Source organism: Ascaphus truei, chromosome 6 (genome assembly GCF_040206685.1).
Source record: "Ascaphus truei isolate aAscTru1 chromosome 6, aAscTru1.hap1, whole genome shotgun sequence".
NCBI classification, from domain to species: domain Eukaryota; kingdom Metazoa; phylum Chordata; class Amphibia; order Anura; family Ascaphidae; genus Ascaphus; species Ascaphus truei.
In genome coordinates, this window is record NC_134488.1 from 121,387,732 (window position 1) to 121,412,017 (window position 24,286).

Below are 24,286 nucleotides of genomic sequence, written 5' to 3' on the forward strand. Positions count from 1 at the left end.
CGCCACTGCATACCACCCCGCCTGTCTGCAGAGAGAGATGGGCCGCCGACAGGGGTGGGGGAGAGCGGCCCCCCCAAGGGCGCGGACCAATGGGCTTTTCACGGGCTGCCCTCGCTATAGCTACGCCCCTGGTATTTTGAGCAGCACACTTACAGACACTGACCAGCGCAGACTCACAATGACCAGCACAACTTCTCATATACTATATCAGCACAGACTCACACTGACCAGCGCAGACTCACACTGACCAGCACAACTTCTCATATACTATATCAGCACAGACTCACACTGACCAGCGCAGACTCACACTGACCAGCGCAGACTCACACTGACCAGCGCAGACTCACTGACCAGCGCAGACTCACACTGACCAGCGCAGACTCACATTGACCAGAACACTCACACTGACCAGCACAACTTCTCATATACTATATCAGCACAGACTCACACTGACCAGCGCAGACTCACACTGACCAGCACAACTTCTCATATACTATATCAGCACAGACTCACACTGACCAGCGCAGACTCACACTGACCAGCGCAGACTCACACTGACCAGCGCAGACTCACTGACCAGCGCAGACTCACACTGACCAGCGCAGACTCACATTGACCAGAACACTCACACTGACCAGCACAACTTCTCATATACTATATCAGCACAGACTCACACTGACCAGCGCAGACTCACACTGACCAGCACAACTTCTCATATACTATATCAGCGCAGACTCGCACTGACCAGCGCAGACTCACACTGACCAGCGCAGACTCACACTGACCAGCGCAGACTCACACTGACCAGCGCAGACTCACACTGACCAGCACAGACTCACACTGACCAGCACAGACTCACACTGACCAGCGCTGACTCACACTGACCAGCGCAGACTCACACTGACCAGCACAACTTCTCATATACTATATCAGCACAGACTCACACTGACCAGCGCAGACTCACACTGACCAGCACAACTTCTCATATACTATATCAGCACAGACTCACACTGACCAGCGCAGACTCACACTGACCAGCGCAGACTCACACTGACCAGCGCAGACTCACACTGACCAGCACAACTTCTCATATACTATATCAGCGCAGACTCACACTGACCAGCGCAGACTCACACTGACCAGCGCAGACTCACACTGACCAGCGCAGACTCGCTGACCAGCGCAGACTCACTGACCAGCGCAGACTCACACTGACCAGCGCAGACTCACTGACCAGCGCAGTCTCACACTGACCAGCACAGACTCACACTGACCAGCACAACTTCTCATATACTATATCAGCACAGACTCACACTGACCAGCGCAGACTCACACTGACCAGCGCTGACTCACACTGACCAGCACAACTTCTCATATACTATATCAGCACAGACTCACACTGACCAGCGCAGATTCACACTGACCAGCGCAGACTCACACTGACCAGCACAACTTCTCATATACTATATCAGCACAGACTCACACTGACCAGCGCAGATTCACACTGACCAGCGCAGACTCACAATGACCAGCACAACTTCTCATATACTATATCAGCACAGACTCGCACTGACCAGCGCAGACTCGCACTGACCAGCGCAGACTCGCACTGACCAGCGCAGACTTGCACTGACCAGCGCAGACTCGCACTGACCAGCGCAGACTCGCACTGACCAGCGCAGACTCACACTGACCAGCGCAGACTCACAATGACCAGCACAACTTCTCATATACTATATCAGCACAGACTCGCACTGACCAGCGCAGACTCGCACTGACCAGCGCAGACTCGCACTGACCAGCGCAGACTTGCACTGACCAGCGCAGACTCGCACTGACCAGCGCAGACTCGCACTGACCAGCGCAGACTCACACTGACCAGCGCAGACTCACACTGACCAGCACAGACTCACACTGACCAGCGCAGACTCACACTGACCAGCACAACTTCTCATATACTATATCAGCACAGACTCACACTGACCAGCACAGACTCACACTGACCAGTACAACTTCTCATATACTATATCAGCACAGACTCGCACTGACCAGCGCAGACTCGCACTGACCAGCGCAGACTCGCACTGACCAGCGCAGACTCGCACTGACCAGCGCAGACTCACACTGACCAGCACAAATTCTCATACACTATATCAGCACAGACTCACACTGACCAGCACAACTTTTCATACACTATATCAGCACAGACTCACACGGACCAGCACAAATTCTCATACACTACAGTATATCAGCACAGACTCACACTGACCAGCACAGACTCACACTGACCAGCACAAATTCTTATACACTATATCAGCATAGACTCACACTGACCAGCACAGATTACAGAGCTACTGACCTGCACACTCACTCACTGACCAGCAAAGCATTCACTCACTGACCAGTATAAACTCAGTAGTTCCCACACATACTGACCAGCACAGACTCAGACATGCATACACAAAGACAGACTATCACATATACACACAAAGACTAACACACAGAACAACACATAAACTGATATGGACACACTGACCCACAGGCGCCCTGTGTTGTTGAATCTGTAAGTACAGGTTCCTCTCAAAGCAGTTCTGCTAAGCCTGCTGTGGGCCAAAATCATTCAAATCAGTACGGTCTGGGGGAGGGGGGGGGGTCAATTGCTCTCCTGCCGCCCAGGCCAACCCAACCACTGCAGATGTGGTATATAAGGATGTGGCCCTTATATAAATAACATGCACTCCTGATGAAGCAGCTACACTGCGGTGAAACGCGTGGAGACCTTTGCAGAGATATGCACCCCTGGACGATACCTTCAGATAAGCATCTTTTACACAATCACCTTGAGTGCACGTTTTAAATTTGTATTGATATTTGTTATTAAAGAGTGGCATTATTTTTATGGTGTTCTTTACCCTATGCCCTTCTGTTCTATGTTATATAGGCATCACATTGAGATACCGTTCCCTCCGACAAGAAGCAGCAAGTTGACAGTAGGAGTTATTACACTCTTTTTTTTGGACAGGACTTCAATTCAATCAGTGTGTACATTATTGAGAATTTTTATTATTTCTCTACTCTAAAGCTACTGTAGCTTATTTCATAAGTTGTGTGTGCGCATGTATGTACACACACACACACACACACACACACACACACACACACACACATGTATATATATGTACATATATATCAAATCAGGAGGTGGGATTCAAGTGTTACTGTTTAAAAAACAGCACAGTGTGTGTGTGTGTGTGTGTCACACTTATTAAGGTTATGGTGGGTAAAAAAAGTGACAAAAACCCACCACAGTAAAGCATATAGCAACTGTAAATATTACTGTATGTTCATTTGCATTTCTTAGACAGGTCTGCAACCCTGTCTTTCACCATTATCGCCCAGCACACAGCACTTCCACGGCAGCAAGGGATTCTGGGAAATGACATGCAAATGAGCACACAGTGCCACCTTTTTGTCTCAAGCTCATATTACACAAGCAACACTTAAGCCAATGCGTGTGTGTGTGTGTGTGTGTGTGTGTGTGTGTGTGTGTGTGTGTGTGTGTGTTTTTTTTTCCTTTGAATTGATCTTGTACAATTATCTTCAATTTCACAGCCAGGAAATTTTGGGGGAAAAAAAGATCAGAGGGATTTCTCAAAACTTTTCTTCTACAGTCAACACAGCATCAAGTTTGATAAACAGAAAAATCCTGTATATTTCTGTAAGGTTTGTTTTTCTAGCATAAATCTTCTGCTGTTATTTGCAGACTGACAAATAATCCCCCCCCCCAAGTGTTTTATCCATCTCCTTGGCACCTTTGTGGCTCTCAGCTGACACTGCTCAGCAGGTTGGAAGGCCCTGGGAATGCAGGCATGAGGAGAGGTGCTGGGAGGAGACCAGGAATATTGTATCACACAATAGATTGGCTAATCCATTATCTAGCAAAGGGATATAAACTAAGGACAGGGGAGGAGGAGACAGACCACCATATGCCCAGCCCAGAACAAGGTAAGATATTGGCGGTAGTCTACCACCCACCAGACATTGTGAACATTTGGAACTTCTAGGTCCGGCACTGTATATCTTCACCCATGATTGATGTACAGTACTCCGATTTCTCTCTTTCCCTCCATCACTCACCTCCTTATCTTGCACCTCCGCCTTTCCTATCTGAAACGTCACATTTGCTTTACCAGCCCCTTTCCTGGGGAAACGTAGCGCCATATTTACCATGGAAAAGGAATCCCATTGAAAGCAGTTGGGGTCTATTCATTAATAATGTCCCAATGCTAAGCTAGTGCAAATGGTTTATTAAAGGACAAACTCCAATTACTTGCAAGCGGACGCCTTTTCTTGGAAAAATACTGCATGGTAAGTTTTGCAGCTGTACGACTTTAGTAAAGAACTCTGATAGTTCCTCTCTGTCTCTCTGTCATCTCTTCTCTACCCTGTTTTTTTGTTCCATCCGCTTTGTCTCTTTCTTACTTTCTCACTCCTTTAATCTATTCTTACTTTTATTGAAGGAGCGGCTCAGTGAGTAAAGACACTGACAACAACGACACAGAGTTTGAATCGGGAACCTGGTTTAAATCCTGGTGTCAGCTCCTTGTGACCTTGGGCAAGTCACTTTATCTCCCTGTGCCTCGGACACCAAAAACACAGATTGTAAACTCATCTGGGCAGGGATTGTGTCTGCAAAATATCTCTGTACAGCTCTGTGTACACTGGCAACTCTATACAAGAAAACTCCATTCTTATACAGATGCAGCCCCCCAGTATCCGATCCCTTGCCTTGGAAAATCTGGGGCAATCTCCCAATAAACTGCAACATATCTATGAGATTTCTGCAGCCAGACTAATGGCCCATCAGATTAACACAACGGGGGGTCCCTGCAGCCCCATTCCTTTGAATGGGACTGCAGGGACCACTGCTGTGTTAATCCGATGGGCCATTAGTCTGGCAGAAGAATCTCACAGAAATGTTGAGGCTTTTACTGTGAGATGTCTTAGTTTTTACCCAGGCAAGTGACCGGATACTGGTGGCTGCATCTGTAATTATTCTGTATCATAACCCTGTTAGACTTACACAAATGTTCAGTTTATACACTGGATAATTAGGCACTTCTGACATAAATTTGCTAACGACATATAGAGACACATTTAGGGTTGCTCTAGAAGTCTAAGGCTGCGCTTATAAGGCCGTCGTCGTTAGTGAAAGTTGTAATTAGGTTTTTAGCGACGTCGCTGGCGACAAGGCCAGTGACGTCACTATGGGGGCGGGACGCACAATTTGATTGGTTTAGAGACAGTCACATGTGGCGACTGTCTCTAAAAAAATCAAATTTACCCCCGGCTTCAAAATGTTTGGTCGCTCCGTCACGCTTACTTGAAGCGCTTGCGACGGAGTCAATGTATTTGTTTCAGAGCAAGGTCGTGTCGCCGTAGCAAGGCACTATCAGAGCAGCCCAAAGGTAATGCAAAGTGCAATTTTTGAAGTTAAAACTGGTTTTGCTCTAGATTATATTTTGTGCGTAAGTCTTAAAAAATAGGAGTCAAAAATGGCACCAGAAACTTGTTCAAAGTGTAGTGACCAATGTAAATGAAGGGCCAGTCGGAAAGCTAGAGGGGTTTGTTAAATGTCCACCTTCATAAACTTTCCCTTGAGTAAGACCTAACTTGACCCCATGTGGTAATTTGTTGCACAAGTAAGCAATGTACTCTTATTACTCCTGGTGTAGTTGAGCTTAGATGGGTGTAAAAACACTGCCGCCCACATAACAATGGTGAAAATAAATGCCAAATCAGCATTTGAGAGAACAATGTATTCTAGTTTACATTGTTTGCTATTCATACAGATATTCAGGTGGGCGTGATTCTGTTTATTGGACCAGCGTACAATATATTTATTGATGTGATTCAATATGACCATTCCATTCTCTGTCAAGAGGATATTTAGGTTTTAGGAGCATATTCTACATCCCCCGTGGCGGCCGATCAGACTGTTCTTGCCCGAAATCCCTCATTGAGGTCAATGATCGGGCGCCGCGGCGGGTGTAGAATAAGACCCTGAACATCTCATGCACAGCAACATCTGTGAAGAACTTTCATGTAGGTGCAATAAATAGAATTCCCCAGGGCCAGTGTAACTATTTGCTTTTAATGTTAATAGTGAAAATATAAATGTCATTCCTTGGATATAATCATGATTTATTTCTTGTTTAAATTGTATCCCTGGTTAGCGGATAAAAGAGGCAGATCAAGTTAACCACTTTAATGCTGGTCCAGGGCAATACATTGTTGCAGGCTCTGCTACTGTAGCTCTCAAAGAGTTAGTAGAAATGTCATGGTTACGACATCTCAAATGTCTCTTATGCTGATATAATTTACTGACACCACCTGACAACTTCAGATATAGGTTTATAAAAAGGTGTAGTTTCCACTTCTTTTATACATTGCAGTGTAACATGACAATGTGAACAGTATACCTTGGGATACATTGCACTAGCACAAAATGACCAAGGTATAAAAATTGCTCCCACCTTTTTGCATTATCTCAGACAAAGTACTTTAAATACATATAAAATAAAGCGAAAGATCTCATAGTCTGAGGTTTTTGCAACAGGTTGGAAAATGGACGGACTACTTGTACATTAGCCAACAGGTTCTTTCCTGCCATGCAGTGCAATGTTTTTATGTGGGTAAAAATCGCACGTGTACAATTTTTTTTTCAAGACGTTTTCAAAATGACGAATTTGTAAAAAGTCTAAATCTGCACCTAAATAAGTACTGAGCCTTAATGCAGCTTGTGGAATATCAGCTTGAACGGGCCATACTGTGCTTTAAACCTTAGAACTGCATAGTAAATATGGCCTCGGGTTCCTTTTTAATACTTGACATTCCTTAAATCTTTCAAAAGTTGTAGGTCTCTTGTATTGCTGTTAAATATTAATAAGAACTATTGTAGTTTTGTACAAGGAATAAACTTCTGAGAGCAGTGATCCCCGTAGGGGTTCATCATGTGTCTCAAAAGGGCTAACCCCCCAAAAATAAGTAATGGAGGGCCCCAAGGGGAAAGTGGGTATCTGAGCCCATGGAGGGACCGCATGCTTAGTACTAAACAGCACCTCACTGTTGGTGGTACAGTTGTTGATTACTGTGGGAGCTACCAAAGTCGAGCCCCACAGTGTCTTGTGTTAGCTGCTGCAAGGCATTGTGGGGCCTGCCTTTGGAAACTTCTGTGTTGATTGACAGCTATACCACCCACGCTGCCTGCACAGGTGCGGTTCTTGACCGTAGTAAGCGCGCGGGTCCCTCTATGAGCTCAGGGCACTATAGAGCCCGGCATCAGTCATATGGTTTTGTTGTATTTTGGCGAGTAGGCAACTAGATTGAATAATTAGGGGTTTAAGGAACAAATGTTTTCAAGCAGGGGGTCCCCAGTGTAAAAAATGTTGGGAGCCGCGGTCTTAACGCCATTCCTTCCTATATCTCATACACCAAATCTGTTCCCCACGTAGCATATCTTTATCTCTTTCTCTCCCACCACTTATGCCACCATAATTATCTTCATCTTTTCCATCGCAACTCACATCAAATTCCCATCACTCACTCTCTGCACATAGGAACATGAAAACTGATAATGTCCAAAAAAGTTTGAGTGGTATACGCGCTCTAGCGCTGGATCTATATAGTATATATATATTCAGAATGAACGCATAATCAAAGGCACAGGATATGAGGCTGCTAGTAATGAATGGCCTCAGTTGGGCGTAAAGGCGCAATGTGCGCATGCGAGCAGGACCCGCCCCCCGCCGACCTCAGCAACTACCATGGAGACCACGAGACACAAACATTGTCACTCAAACTGCTGAAATGCAGAAAAAACTTAACTCAATGGGGAAACTTTATCAATGTGTCCAAAAGAGAAATAAAAACAAAAGGGAAAACATAACAAAAACAAATGTAAGTATAGTCATACCTCCTCCGACACAGGTACTGGGCACAGGAAGGACTATGTTCATAAAGTGCAATAATGCAAAATATATATTAAATATGTAGAATAGGGCGCGTCCTACTTGCATGCGCACAGTTCAATGTGATGTAATCGCGTGCGCGCTGGATTCCCTAACCCTGTGACGTCAGCACGCTCTTGGTGCAAAACGGACAATCAGGAAATGTGTATTTAAGGTTTGTGTGTTTGTTTGTGATATACAGGCATACCCCGGTTTAAGGACACTCACTTTAAGTACACTCGCGAGTAAGTACATCTCGCTCAATAGGCAAACGGCAGCTCGCGCATGCGCCTGTCAGCACTTCCTGAACAGCAATACCAGCTCCCTACCTGTACCCAAGCTGTGCGCAAGCGGGGAGACTATAGAGCCTGTTACACATGTGTTATTTACATCAGTTATGCACGTGTATGGCGATTGCAGTACAGTACATGCATCGATAAGTGGGGAAAAAGGTAGTGCTTCACTTTAAGTACATTTTCGCTTTACATACATGCTCCGGTCCCATTGCGTACGTTAATGCGGGGTATGCCTGTACGCCTTGATAAAGTGCAACGCGCACGAAACGCGCAGCTCGTCTGTTATACCTCCGTTTTTAATGGACCAATAAAGCATTATTTTTTATTCCCATCTTTGGCCCATTCTCCTGGCTGTGCGCTATATCTTCTATTTTGCTGATTTCGACTTCCTTTTTAAAAGATGCTTTGATGTGTCAGACTCCAGTATGTATGATCCCTAGCTATTTTCAAAATGTGATACTTTTGTGTCTATCTCAAACCCCTCCACCCCCTTAGAAGAAAATGCCTACATTATTTGAACTATGAATCGGTTCCATGAATCCACAACTCCTTTAGAGTCAAAGTGCTTTTACGTTATTACTGTGAGCCTGCTGTGGCACATTACATTTTCTCTGTCGAAATCTACCTGTCTAGTTCATCCCTTTCCCCCACCATCTCCCACCTCTCCTTTTTCATTCTCGTTCCTATCTCATCCTCCTTTGTGCCAACCATTTAATTCTCCTCTCTATATTACTCCTTTCCATCTCCTAACATCCTCTGCCCCAAAAGCCTAACACCAGCATCCTACTCTTTGTTACCCTTTATTTCTTTTACCCTGTCTCTCTCCTAGTCATGCCATTCCTCACCCCTCTATTCTTCCCCACTCTTTCCCTCGTGTGCCGACCCTCTTGTGATTATCACATGTCCTATGTCTGAGCATGCTGAAACCCTAGATTGGCAAATTATTAGTCTGGGTTTTTTTTTATTCACCAGAAATATGGCTTTTTTCACACTTTTAAATATTTGGGAATGTGTTGGAGTTCATGTAAGAGGTTAGTTTAAAGATTAGTCTTAAAGGTGGCGAGAGAAGGTGCTTGGCGTATACGGAGTGAGGGCGTTCCACAGGTAAGGGGCAGTGTGGAAAAGGTTTAAGGAGAGAGAGCAGTAGAGGTGAAAGGGGTGGGAAGGAGACAGTTACAAGTAGAGCGCAGGAGACAAGAAGGGACATAGCAAGAGATAAGTAAGGAGGAGAACTTTGTAGGTGATCTGAAACGTAATGGGAAGACAGGAGAGGGATTTAAGGAGGAGAAGAGCAGAGACTGTATTGGGAGAAAGTAAAATTATTCCAGTAGCAGAATTGTGGATAGATTGCAGGGGAGAAAGTTGTGATGCAGGGAAGCCTGTTAGCAGTATGTTACAATAATCCAGACGGGAGAGGATAAGGACATATTGTGCAGATAATCATTTCATGTTAAAAAAAACATGTGATGACATCTACTAGAGGTCTTAAGTGCCCCCAGTGTGCTCGTCTTTGTAAAACGTTATGTCCAGTTGACATCATAAAGGCATTTAAGGGGTATAATATACCTAATACTATTAGATATAATAAATTGCTAGATTAAAACAAAATGAACAGTACATTGGTAACCTGATGTACTCACAATAAAGTGCATTAGGTATGATCTAATGATTGCTATGATCTGACTGGCTCCTTAGAGACTTGTTTAGTAGTCACATCGTGTGTTTCGAATACTGAGAATACTGAGAAATAAATAGGAAATGATTCCTAACAGAATTGTCTGTCTTTGTCTATAGGTCCACAATGGGCGGGTGTTGGGGTCCTGTGTTTTGGGCCTGCTCAGTGCTGCTCTGCGGTAAGTAAAGCATTCTAATATTCTCCACATAGTGAACAGACTGCGACTAACACAGCAGATGGGGAAATGTATCGAGGTGCAAGGGCAACAAATAGCAGTTAACACCATGATTGTGCCTACTGTATCTATACCTATAATAACTCTCCCCCAAGGAGCCCCAGTTACAAAGTAATGATAAGCCATAGGTCAGCTTGCCGAGAATTTACTTCAATGGGCCATAAAGGTACATTAGTTACAGCTGAGTAAATATGGCCCAAAAATCTCCTACGGTAGGGTATTTTTGGATGTCATGTGACACTTATTCGTACTATAAAGGGGATAACATACTGAATTGACTGAATTATTATTGGGTCCTTCTGCTTAGGTCTAGAGTCCCTAATACAGCATCCAAATACTAAATAGCTCATCCAGGGAGTCATGTTATTTTAGTGATAAGATACAATGTGTCCACTTATAATTTGCTAATTTACTGTAAGTAGAAAGTCCTGATTACTAGTTTAACATGTTTAACGATAACAGCCAGTTGTTGTACCAGCATTGGCCCAGTTTAGCAGCCAGGAGTCTTTAATAAATGCTATTAATGTAACAGTTGTAATCCACACTACAAATTATACCATTAACCACTTGCTTTGCTAACTTTTATGTCAACAAATGGGTAGATACAGTAGTTAGGAGAATTAACACTTTCATTATTATAGCTGACACAATTACTAAGTGGTTAATTAAATATTTAATTATTGATTATGCCAGGTATATATTGCATATCAATATATGCCTGGCACAGGGGTAGCCAACTCCAGTCCTCAAGAGCTGCAAACAGGTCAGGGATATCCAGAAAGCCTGACCTGTTGGTGGCTCTTGAGGACTGGAGTTGGTCATTCCAGGTCTGGCATCTTCGATAGTGGAGAGAGAAAATAGCAAAGATGAATAGAAAAGGCATTTGGTCTTTTTTTCCCTTTAGTTGCCTCTTTCCCCTGAAAATGTTCCCAATAAATATTATGCGAAATGGGAAAACAAATTGCGGGGAAGTGGTCCGATATTTTTGGCCAAAGAGTTGATTGAATAGGGCTGTTAATTAGAGAATCTGATAGTGTAACGTTTTACTTAATAGACGTCCTATTTAAAACATTACCATATCAATTGCAGGCTGCTTGATTATAGTCTGCGGCCTCTCCTTCTCTTGTAGGTTCCAGCATGGGGATGGAGTTTATCACGGTCTTTATGCAAAATCACAGCCCCAAAGAGACTGCACAACTGGAGCTTCAAGTGACCGGCATCATGCCAGTCACCACAGTCACTGTCACCATCCATAAATCAGATTTCAGGCGAGACCTAAAGATTAAAAGAGGAGAAACAGTGTCAGTTCCCATCACCAAACCCATTGAGATGCACGGAACAGGAACCTTTGCCTCCTCAGTGGTCATTGTGGCTGATGCCGGCATCTCTGCGATATCTCGTAACTATAAATACACCAGTGCCGACACGACCTTGTTGTATCCAGTAAATGAGTTAGGATCCCAATACTACGTGGTTACCCCACCGTGGGGACCTGATTGCCAACACAAGGAGTTCGCAGTGGTAGCATATAAAAAGGCCACCACTGTTGACATCTACCTAAAAGGATCTGTACATTTCAAAGGAAAGCATTATCCAAAGGGTAGCAAACTCACACTGACTCTTGAGCCATATCAAGCCATTCAGATCCAAAGCACGGACGACTTGTCTGGTACCAAAGTAGTTGCTCAGAATCCAGTGGCTGTTCTCAGTGGGCACACGTGCTCACAGAAGAATGAAGAATGCAATCATGTCTATGAACAGCTTCTGCCTGTATCCAGATGGGGCAGGACATATCTTATCCCAGCCTTGTCTTTCCAAACAAAATCTGATGTAGCATTTGTGGTGGCTTCTCAAGACACCCACCTAAAATACCAGATAGGAACAAAGAATGCCAACACGAAAATAGTTGCTGGGCAGACAGTTCAACTAGAAATCAATGCTTCGAGACCTCTTGTACTTCATGCCAGCGATAAGATTCAGGTCTTGTTTTACTGCACTGCTGGTGTATATAATGGAAAATCCTTTGGCACCTTCCTCACTAACATACCAGAAATAAGCTCATTCCACAATTCGTTCGGAATCCACGGTCAGAAAGACTTTGAGAACAACCTGGCCCTCATTCTAGTTAAAACCTCAGGGAATCGAGAAATACGCTTCGATGGAAAGCCTATAGGTGGGATCCAGTGGAGGGAATTTCCAGGTTCTGAGTACTCTTGGGCAGAATACAGCTATGGAAGTGGCTTGAGCTATCACACCCTGCAGCACCCCAAAGTACCATTTGGCCTCTTAAGTATCGGATTTTCTGACTGTATTGGCTATGGATCGGTGGCAGAATCCATTGGTATGTTCTGTGCATCTAAATTATCCTCTTTGTCTGCTCATTCATTACACTCACTTATTTTTCAAGCAAGTAATGATTTCCCTCTTTAACTCAAAATGACAACCCAATTAATTTTTTTATAGGTACACTTAGTCCTACCTGTAGTTAAATCCTCTAATTAAATACAGGTATGATGTGTAACAATTGCATAAATGAGCAGTAGTTGAATCACTACTTTAACTATAGAAATAATGTGGAAATGGAACCAGTCCAAATATCGATGCAACTAAATCCACAACATGAACATCACAACAGTAGATAATGTCCACAATAATCTGAATGCGAAAAAAGGCTTGTGTATATTTCCAAAAGAAGTTAAAAAAAAGTGCATAGTTCCATATATTGGTTGCAAGGATTGTCTTTCCTTAAGTAATTTGAAACAATGTTTCAATTTGTATCATGTATCAATTCAACAACAGACCTCTTAGGCTTCGGTTATAGTGCCGGCGACGTCAGGCTGTGGTTGCTGGAAAAATCAAATTGAGATGACTTCCAGCGATCGTGAGCAACCCGTTGCGCCGCACTTACTATTAGCGCACGCGACGGCAGGAATGCATTTGTTTTGACGCAACGTCGCGTCGCTGTCGCCGGCACTATAAGTGCAGCCTAAGGGTCTAATGGTAACATTGACAGATTGTGTCTATTGCTATAAATGGTTACTAAATATTGTGCCCAAGACAACTGGGATACAGTGGACTAGGGGAACATGTCCCTCCCCAAAAACTAGCAGCCTCAGTGACACACGTAGAATAAGAGAAACATAATGCACCAGTCTCAGTAATGTTGACTAAAGAGAGAGTGCTCACAAGGTCCCTGGCTGTAGGAAGCTGCACGGTGTGCTCCCCGCCCTGAGAAGACAAGCAGGATATAGCACAGCTGAGAAATGGGCTGTAAAGCCAAGATGTTCTAAAATAGCTTATAAAACACGTGAGAAAGACGGAGGTCCGCAGCAAGGATACCTGTGACAAAGCTGTTTGACAAAGTGATGTTGTGGCGCTAAACGCGCTAGGCTGCACTTATAGCGCTGAATCCAGCTACGGTGACAGCTTGCAGCTGCAAAGCAACTCAATGTAGTCAGTAGCGAATGGCCATAGAGGGAGCGATGGCGGCGTGTGATGTCACAGCTACCAAAATCGCTGTAGTCAAAAAAAATTGAGACTTGCGTAGACAGCCGCAGCACGTGACTGGCAGCAGCCAATCACATTGCCCCTTGCCGCCAGCGACATCGCACACCAGAGTGCAACTTTGCTACAGCGACGGCGATGTCACGGGTAGCGCCGCTGCAGCCACTAATATAAATGCAGCGTTAGGCCGCGCTTATAGTCCTGGCTATGGCGACAGCGATGTCGCGTCAAAACAAATGTATTGAATCCATCGCATGCGCGTATAGTAGGAGCAACGCGACGGAGCGACAGCTTGGGAGCGATCGCTGGAAGTCAATTCAATTTGATTTTCTCAGCGACCGCAGCGTGATGTCAGCGTCACGTCGCCGTAGCAAGGACTATAAGTGCGGCCTCAGGTGGATCCTTGCTGCGGACCTCCATCTTTCTCATGTGTTAAATATATCATTTTATTACATCTTGGGTTTCCAGACCATCTCATTTTTCAGCTGTGCACTGCCGTTCACCTGTTCTTATATCCTGATTTCATTATAGAAATACTGAAGCGACATTTCCTTTCGCCCTTTCTCGGCTGTTTTAGTCTCCACACATGACGTCTCTTTTTTTCAAATATTGTAACATTCAATATCGGATGTGAAAAAGTGATCCTAAAATGGGAAGAACATCTCAAAGTGACTGTTGGTAGGCTTATAAAAAGTGAAGTTTTTTTAATGAAATGTTTTATATTTTCTAGAACCAAACGTTCCACAAACAAAACCTACAGGACAAATAACAGGGGGATATAAAGGTAAACAACATGGTGTTTTGGGAAGGAATGTCATGTGCGATGCATGGGTCCTCAGGGTATATGGTAACAGAATACACAGCGCTTTACAACATTGGGCTGCGTCCATAGTGCATGAGACGGCGGGAGCGCTGAAAACAAACACTAGGACTCCAATGTATTTGTGTATAGCGTGTGAGCGAGCGCGTGCACAAGCGCGACTTGGAGACCGGTGCTTCACGCGACAAGCAAGTTTGAATTTCCCCCGATGGCCGGGTCACATGAGTGGTTCGCCCAATGAGGACGAACCAGGTCCGTGATGTCATGGCCACGCCCCCTGACATGCCCCAGACACGCCTCCTTGTCGCCTCTGCCTGCAGGACAGGAAATCTCTCCTGCTGCAGGCGAGCGTGCGCTGCACCAATGCGCATGCATGCACGCCTGCTTCCTCTATGGCCGACGCCTAAAACATTACAATACAGGGAGGCATCAAGAGAGGGTAGTAGGGGAAGAGAACTCTATTTTACTAGAATCATAAGATATATATATATATATATATATATCCCCTCAAACCCACCTTCATGTAGAGGGATTACTGTGAAAAGGAGCATACCTGGGAAATGCTAATAGGACATTCAAAGTATATATTTAATATACTCCTAAGAGTATATATTTAATATTCTCCTATTAGCATATGTCCCAGGTTTCTCAGGTGTGCTGTTTGTGCACAGGGCTCTCTCCATGTGTTTTTTGAGGGGATATATATATAGCACTTAAGACTCTAGTCTACAGTAGTTCATTAGCACCAATGTCTGCTATTACACAGCAAGGCTGAAACCAACACTTAACACTGCGATAGTGAGCTATGAAGGTACCTGTTAATACTTAATGTTGTGTTAATGACTCATTAACAGTCAATAACAGAGCAGGTAAGATTCATGTTAGAGATAGTTACTAAATACCAGTTTTTGTCCAATGTACGTTATCTGTAAAAGTGATACCATAAGCATATATGTATTCTCTTAAAATATGTAGCATATTGTATTGTAATATAATACTGAGTCCTAGAAATAGGACATCCATAACATAACTGGAAAACAGTCAATGGAGGTTAATCCTTAACATGCAATAGTGCCGATCGGCGCACTATGGTACGGAAACTCCAATAAAAGACAAAGGGGGCTTCTTTCCGATATGCCCTGATCAGCCCTATCACAGTTTAATGAATAACGCCCACTAAGTAATACCTCATTCACAGTAACAGTACAAGGCAATCATTTCTAAGTGGTGCTAGTACACAAGGCATCTTGTTGCTCGTTGAAGTGATTTAGCTGGAAGGTAGCACCGCTTAGTACATCTGGACCAAACTTTATAAAAGCCTGCCAATAAGCAGGACATGCTACGCCTTTCACATGTGATAAATGACAACTGATACATATTTTTTCTACAACAGCCTTAATTGCCAGTCATTAATGGCACATTTAGCATTTTCTTGTCTTTTCCCTTCAGCTGTGGAACTGTGATGCAGCCCCACTAATATTCCCCATAACCAAGGCAAACTGTGGGGAACACCAGCAATACCTCACAATGAAGTCATCATGTTCAGTACCAACACATAGATGTTTTTGCTGTTGCTCTGTGGAAAGTTAGTGTGTATACAACTGTACCCACCTGTGGTCTAAATCAGCAGAACACCATGCACTACGGTACATCTTTTGTTATTCTTATGGCAACGCAACATTGCATCATGTGATGTTGTGTTTCTACGGCAACCCGTTGCCATTTGACGCAACGGCATCATGTGATGCTGTGTTGACATGGCGATGCATCATCAGGAAAGCCAGAGAGTAGGTAAGAGACACTGACAGAGTCCCTGCGCTCTCTCCCCGGCAATCAATGTCAATGTTGTGTGGAAGAGCGCGGGGCCTCTGTAATCGCAGCGCCTCCATTAAAAAATTGTGCGCCCCTGCACAATAGTACATCATTTTTTTTGTGTAGGATTAAATAAGGGGGTCTCCAGAGCTCAACCCCTTTAATATCAGCTCCGGGGGCCCCCGCAACCATAAACACTTACCTCTGCAGCAATGCAGGTATCTATGCAGCAGAGAAACTGTGCGCCGAACATAATGGCGGCGTTTAAAGGTGCGCGTCACATGGGCCATTAGGAAGCCATAACGTTTCCGGCGCGGCTTCCTATTGGCCAGCGTGACCAGGACCGTTAAACTCCTCAGCGATACCTGCGGCACCTACGAGGTAAGTATCTCTGGGAACAGTGAGTCTCTGGAGCTGAAATGAATGGTGTTCAGCTCCGGCGACCCCCGGCTTCTATCCTATAACAAAGAAAGAGGGAAAAAGATGGGCCGTAGCGCACGGTGTTTTGCTGCTTTAAATAAATATTGTTGAGACATCGTGCTTGATCAGTGGAAGATGTATAAGACAGAGAGTAGAAAGGGAATGTCTGTATCATCGTCCTTTGTGGCAGCGATATGTTAGTGAGTAAGGGGATAGAGGATAACAAGGTGCGGCATAGGAAATGAATCAATCAGTTCTAACATGTTAACATATTCCTTCAACTTTCAGAAACAACGTTACCTGGTGGAAATGTTAAGAAGCCAAGTGGTGAGTACGTATGAAATACCTGTTAAGTATAAAACAGCATGGCACTCATCTTATTTCATTTATTCATTTTCTTCTATAACTGGGGAAAAATAGGAGCAGATTTATCAAAGCAAAAAAATAAAATCCCAAAGCAGATTAGAAACCTGGTTCCCTGTGTTTACACTACTGTAATTGTGGCCCCAATTTGCAGCCTCGAGACGTTTATAAAATCCCCCCCCCCCCCCCCCGTGTCCCATCTTGCATTGCATAAACTCTTCTTGTGTATGAGGGTTCTTAATGTAATTAAATGGTTGGGTGTTATGTACCTTGGAGCTATTTATATCTAACGTTTTACCTTGTCACCTCGATCAGCGATTTTATACAAAGACAAATTATTTCTGGGTTTCTTTATTTTAGGAGAATGGATCATACAAAAGGGGCATCCAACAACTGCACCGAAACCGAATGAAAGTAAGTATTATAATATAGCTCTTATTCCATATATACTGTGTGAACTAGATCTAAACCGTGTTTATTAAATATTGTTGAATTTTAAGAGTCTAACAGAGATGTAAAAATCTAAGACAGAAGATAAGTAGGAGGCCTGGGAGAGGGGATAGTGAGAAAGTTAGAGCATGAACCATATATCCATCAGCAGATACCATTCTTGTCAGAGTTAGATACTAAATACCAGTTTTTGCCCTATGTACGTTATCTGTGCACTTCCAGTAAAAGTGATACCATAAGCATTATAGCCAATGTCTTCCATGAAAAAACAAGTAACATACAGTACCAACAACAGGTAGAAAACCACTCAGTATTATATTACAATGCTATATTCTACATAGTATTGTAATATAATACTGAGTGTTGTTCCTCCATGTCTGCTATATAAACACATCTGTAATGAGATGTTCTGCATGATAACTTCCTATATTGATTATGTTGGTTTAAAAAAAAAAATAGGACATCCATAACATAATTGGAAAACATAGTCAATAGAGGTTATTCATTAAGATGCGATAGTGCCGATCGGTGCACTATGGTACGGAAACTATGGTATGGAAACTCCAATAAAAGACAATGGGGGCTTCTGTGCGATATGCCCTGGTCAGCCTTATCAGGACCACAGACAGCTTTCCTGGGGCCAAGGACTACAGTTTCCCCTGGGCCCCCCTCCACAACCAACCCACCCCCTGTGTCGATGGCCTTGTGAGGCTTCCCCTCTATCTCACACCCCCATCTCTCTAAAAGAGGAGAAACAGTGTCAGTTCCCATCACCAAACCCATTGAGATGCACGGAACAGGAACCTTTGCCTCCTCAGTGGTCATTGTGGCTGATGGAAAATCCTTTGGCACCTTCCTCACTAACATACCAGAAATAAGCTCATTCCACAATTCGTTCGGAATCCACGGTCAGAAAGACTTTGAGAACAACCTGGCCCTCATTCTAGTTAAAACCTCAGGGAATCGAGAAATACGCTTCGATGGAAAGCCTATAGGTGGGATCCAGTGGAGGGAATTTCCAGGTTCTGAGTACTCTTGGGCAGAATACAGCTATGGAAGTGACTTGAGCTATCACACCCTGCAGCACCCCAAAGTACCATTTGGCCTCTTAAGTATCGGATTTTCTGACTGTATTGGCTATGGATCGGTGGCAGAATCCATTGGTATGTTCTGTGCATCTAAATTATCCTCTTTGTCTGCTCATTCATTACACTCACTTATTTTTCAAGCAAGTAATGATTTCCCTCTTTAACTCAAAATGACAACCCAATTAATTTTTTTATAGGTACACTTAGTCCTACCTGTAGTTAAATCTTCTAATTAAATACAGGTATGATGTGTAACAATTGCATAAATGAGCAGTAGTTGAATCACTACTTTAACTATAGAAATAATGTGGAAATGGAACCAGTCCAAATATCGATGCAACTAAATCCACAACATGAACATCACAACAGTAGATAATGTCCACAATAATCTGAATGCGAAAAAAGGCTTGTGTATATTTCCAAAAGAAGTTAAAAAAAAGTGCATAGTTCCATATATTGGTTGCAAGGATTGTCTTTCCTTAAGTAATTTGAAACAATGTTTCAATTTGTATCATGTATCAATTCAACAACAGACCTCTTAGGCTTCGGTTATAGTGCCGGCGACGTCAGGCTGTGGTTGCTGGAAAAATCAAATTGAGATGACTTCCAGCGATCGTGAGCAACCCGTTGCGCCACACTTACTATTAGCGCACGCGACGGCAGGAATGCATTTGTTTTGACGCAACGTCGTGTCGCTGTCACCGGCACTATAAGTGCAGCCTAAGGGTCTAATGGTAACATTGACAGATTGTGTCTATTGCTATAAATGGTTACTAAATATTGTGCCCAAGACCACTGGGATACAGTGGACTAGGGGAACATGTCCCTCCCCAAAAACTAGCAGCCTCAGTGACACACGTAGAATAAGAGAAACATAATGCACCAGTCTCAGTAATGTTGACTAAAGAGAGAGTGCTCACAAGGTCCCTGGCTGTAGGAAGCTGCACGGTGTGCTCCCCGCCCTGAGAAGACAAGCAGGATATAGCACAGCTGAGAAATGGGCTGTAAAGCCAATATGTTCTAAAATAGCTCATAAAACACGTGAGAAAGACGGAGGTCCGCAGCAAGGATACCTGTGACAAAGCTGTTTGACAAAGTGATGTTGTGGCGCTAAACGCGCTAGGCTGCACTTATAGCGCTGAATACAGCTACGGTGACAGCTTGCAGCTGCAAAGCAACTCAATGTAGTCAGTAGCGAACGGCCATAGAGGGAGCGATGGCGGCGTGTGACGTCACAGCTACCAAAATCGCTGTAGTCAAAAAAAATTGAGACTTACGTAGACAGCCGCAGCACGTGACTGGCAGCAGCCAATCACATTGCCCCTTGCCGCCAGCGACATCGCACACCAGAGTGCAACTTTGCTACAGCGACGGCGATGTCACGGGTAGCGCCGCTGCAGCCACTAATATAAATGCAGCGTTAGGCCGCGCTTATAGTCCTGGCTATGGCGACAGCGATGTCGCGTCAAAACAAATGTATTGAATCCATCGCGTGCGCGTATAGTAGGAGCAACGCGACGGAGCGACAGCTTGGGCGCGATCGCTGGAAGTCAATTCAATTAGATTTTTTCAGCGACCGCAGCGTGATGTCAGCGTCACGTCGCCGTAGCAAGGACTATAAGTGCGGCCTCAGGTGGATCCTTGCTGCGGACCTCCATCTTTCTCATGTGTTAAATATATCATTTTATTACATCTTGGGTTTCTAGCCCATCTCATTTTCAGCTGTGCACTGCCGTTCACCTGTTCTTATATCCTGATTTCATTATAGAAATACTGAAGCGACATTTCCTTTCGCCCTTTCTCGGCTGTTTTAGTCTCCACACATGACGTCTCTTTTTTTTTCAAATATTGTAACATTCAAAATCGGATGTCAAAAAAATAATCCTAAAATGGGAAGAACATCTCAAAGTGACTGTTGGTAGGCTTATAAAAAGTGAAGTTTTTTTAATGAAATCTTATACTATATTAGTGAAAGCACTGTATGCCTGCCTGGATGTCCGGTGTCCCTAGGGGAAATCTCATTGGTCCCTTGGCCCGCCCGCCCCCGCACACCTCTCATTGGCCTGAGGCGGAGTGACGGGCCAAAGGACACACAGGGACACACACACACACAGGGAACACAGGGACACACACACACACAGGGAACACAGGGACACACACACACAGGGGGACACACACACACACACAGGGACACACACACACACACACACAGGGACACACACACAGACACACACACACACACACAGTGACAGACACACACAGTGACACACACACACAGTGACACACACACACTGTTACATACATTAGCGGGGCTCACAGTGTTAGCAGCACCCGCGCGCACCTCCTCCTCTCCCCGTGTCTCCCGCACTTTCACCCCGACCCCCCCCCCCCTCCCCCGGCGCCGCTACAGTCAGCGGGACACACACACTATTATTACCCCTTCAGCGCGACCCCCCCCCACCCAGTGTCAGCGGCCGTGCGAGACCCCCCCTCTATATCTCCCACCTCTCCCCCCCCCACACATATACATGCCCCCCCCTCCCAGCCAGTGGCCAGGCAGGCTGCCTCGCGGCGCCGAGTGCCCAAGATGGCGGCGCCCGGGACACAGCGGGGGAGCGGCCACAACACGCTGCCTCCCGCCTCAGATCCACGTGGGACCTGCCGGATGGGTGAGTGAGCGGCCTTCACCTCCCCTCCACCCCCCCTTCACCTCCCCTCCACCCCCCCCCTCCCCTCCAGTGTCAGTGTCTCCCCGATACCCCCCCCCCCGGCGCCACTACAGTCAGCGGGGGAGCGAGCGAGCTCCCGGGACACAGCGGGAGAGCGGCCACAACACGCTGCCTCCCGCCTCAGATCCACGTGGGACCTGCCGGACGGGTGAGTGAGCGGCCTTCACCTCCCCTCACCCACCCCTCACCCCCCATCACCTCCCCTCACCCCCTTTCACCTCCCCTCACTCCACTTCTCCCTTCCACCCCCCTTCACCTCCCCATTTACCTCCCCCCCTCCACCTCCCCTCCACCCCCCCCCTTCACCTCCCCTCCTCCCCTCCACCCCCCCCCCCTTCACCTCCCTTCCACCCCCCCCTTCACCTCCCTTCCACCTCCCCCCTTCACCTCCCTTCCACTCCCCCCCTTCACCTCCCCTCCACCCCCCCACCTTCACCTCCCCTCCACCTCCCCTTCCCACCGCCTCCCCCCCCTTCCCACCGCCTCCCCCCCCCCTTCCCACCGCCTCCCCCCCCCCTTCCCACCGCCCCCCCCCTTCCCACCGCCTCCCCCCCCCCTTCCCACCGCCCCCCCCCCCTTCCCACCGCCTCCCCCCCCCTTCCCACCGCCTCCCCCCACCCCTTCCCACCGCCTCCCCCCACCCCTTCCCACCGCCTCCCCCCACCCCTTCCCACCGCCTCCCCCCACCCTTCCCACCGCCTCCCCCCACCCTTCCCACCGCCTCCCCCACCCTTCCCACCGCCTCCCACCCCCCCTTCCCACCGCCTCCCACCCCCCCTTCCCACCGCCTCACACCCCCCCTTCCCACCGCCTCCCCCCCCCTTCCCACCCTGTTCCCACCGCCTCCCACCCCCCTTCCCACCGCCTCCCACCCCCCTTCCCACCGCCTCCCACCCCCGCCTTCCCACCGCCTCCCACCCCCGCCTTCCCTCCGCCTCCCCCTTCCCACCTCCTCCCCCTTCCCACCACCTCACCCCTCCCCCCCCTTCCCACCACCTCCCCCCCCTTTCCACCACCTCCCCCCCTTCCCACCACCTCCCCCCCCTTCCCACCACCTCCCCCCCTTCCCACCACCTCCACCCTTCCCACCACCTCCCCTCCACCTCCCCCCCTTCCCACCACCTCCACCCTCCCCCCCTTCCCACCACCTCCCCCCTCCCCCCCTTCCCACCACCTCCCCCCTCCTCCCCCTTCCCACCACCTCCCCCCTCCTCCCCCTTCCCACCACCTCCCCCCTCCTCCCCCTTCCCACCACCTCCCCCCTCCTCCCCACCACCTTCCCCCTCCTCCCCCTTCCCACCACCTTCCACCACATCCCCCCTTCTCTCCATTTCCACCACCTTCCCCCTCCTCCTCCTTCCCACCACCTCCCCCCTTCCCACCACCTCCCCCCTTCTCCCCCTTTCCACCACCTCCCCCTTTCCACCACCTCCCCCCTCCTCCCCCTTCCCCCCCGCTCCCCTTCCCCCCCCGCTCCCCTTCCCCCCTCCGCTCCCCTTCACCCCCCTCCGCTCCCCTTTCCACCCCCCCCTCCGCTCCTCTTCCCCCCCCCTCCACCTCTTTTTCCCCTTTCCCCTCCCACCCCCTCCACACTTCCACCCCCTCCTCTAACCCTTCCCCCCCTCCTCTAACCCTTCCCCCCCCCTCCTCTAACCCTTCCCCCCCTCCTCTAACCCTTCCCCCCCCTCCTCTAACCCTTCCCCCCCCCCCTCCTCTAACCCTTCCCCCCCCCTCCTCTAACCCTTCCCCCCCCTCCTCTAACCCTTCCCCCCCCCCTCCTCTAACCCTTCCCCCCCCCCTCCTCTAACCCTTCCCCCCCCCTCCTCTAACCCTTCCCACCCTCCTCTAACCCTCCCCCCCCCTCCTCTAACCCTCTCCCCCCTCCTCTAACCCTTCCCCCCTCCTCCACCCCTTGCCCCCTCCTCCACCCCTTGCCCCCCTCCTCCACCCCTTGCCCCCCTCCTCCACCCCCTCCTCCCCTTCCCGCCGCCCTTCGCCATCATGCCCGCCTTACCGCCTCCCCACCCCCGCCTCTGCCTTTCACCCGCCCTTACTCCGGCCGCCTCTGCCTTTCACCCACCGCCTCACAGCCGCTGCACGCACTCAACAGACACTCGACACATACCTGCCGCCACACACACCTGCTGCCTCCCGCCCCTACGCACCGACATCACTGACCCACCGCCTCACACCCTAGCAGGACCCCCACTCACAGACAGCACTCACAACCCACGCGCCAGCCGCCGCCTCACACCCTTGCAGGACCCCCACTCACAGACAGCACTCACAACCCACGCACCACCCGCCGCCTCACACCCTAGCAGGACCCCACTCGCACACAGCACTCACAACCCACGCGCCACCCGCCGCCTCACACCCTAGCAGGACACACGACTCAGATTTTTACATCACTTATGCCACCAAAATATACATTGTACTGTGGTGTGGTTACAATAAACCATTTTTATACAACATCGTATTACATTTTCTTCCATCTTTCTTTTCAATATTATTATCCAACCTTTACAACAAACAGTCACCTATTGTTCCACGATTTATAAATAATACTACCTATTACGCATTTACATCCCGGGGAAGGGGGGGGGGGGCGGTGGGAAGGGGGGGGGGGAGGCGGTGGGAAGGGTGGGAAGGGGGGGGGGAGGCGGTGGGAAGGGGGGGGAGGCGGTGGGAAGGGGGGGTGGAGGGGAGGTGAAGGTGGGGGGGTGGAGGGAGGTGAAGGGGGGGTGGAGGGGAGGTGAAGGGGGGGAGTGGAAGGGAGGTGAAGGGGGGGGGTGGAAGGGAGGTGAAGGGGGGGTGGAGGGGAGGTGAAGGCCGCTCACTCACCCATCCGGCAGGTCCCACGTGGATCTGAGGCGGGAGGCAGA

General features: G+C 47.6%; 1 protein-coding gene across 1 annotated transcript in view; it reads left to right on the top strand.

Moving 5' to 3' along the window:
- Positions 1–3,907: 3,907 nt before the first annotated feature.
- The window catches only part of LOC142498145 (uncharacterized), an 86,608-nt gene continuing 66,229 nt past the window's right edge, over positions 3,908–24,286 (top strand). The window contains exons 1-6 of the mRNA XM_075606652.1: positions 3,908–4,005; positions 10,100–10,158; positions 11,345–12,556; positions 14,450–14,503; positions 17,060–17,098; positions 17,495–17,548. Of these exons, the coding sequence (XP_075462767.1) occupies positions 10,107–10,158; positions 11,345–12,556; positions 14,450–14,503; positions 17,060–17,098; positions 17,495–17,548 (1,411 nt within the window). The 5' untranslated portion in view covers positions 3,908–4,005; positions 10,100–10,106. The remainder of the gene's footprint in view (positions 4,006–10,099; positions 10,159–11,344; positions 12,557–14,449; positions 14,504–17,059; positions 17,099–17,494; positions 17,549–24,286) is intronic.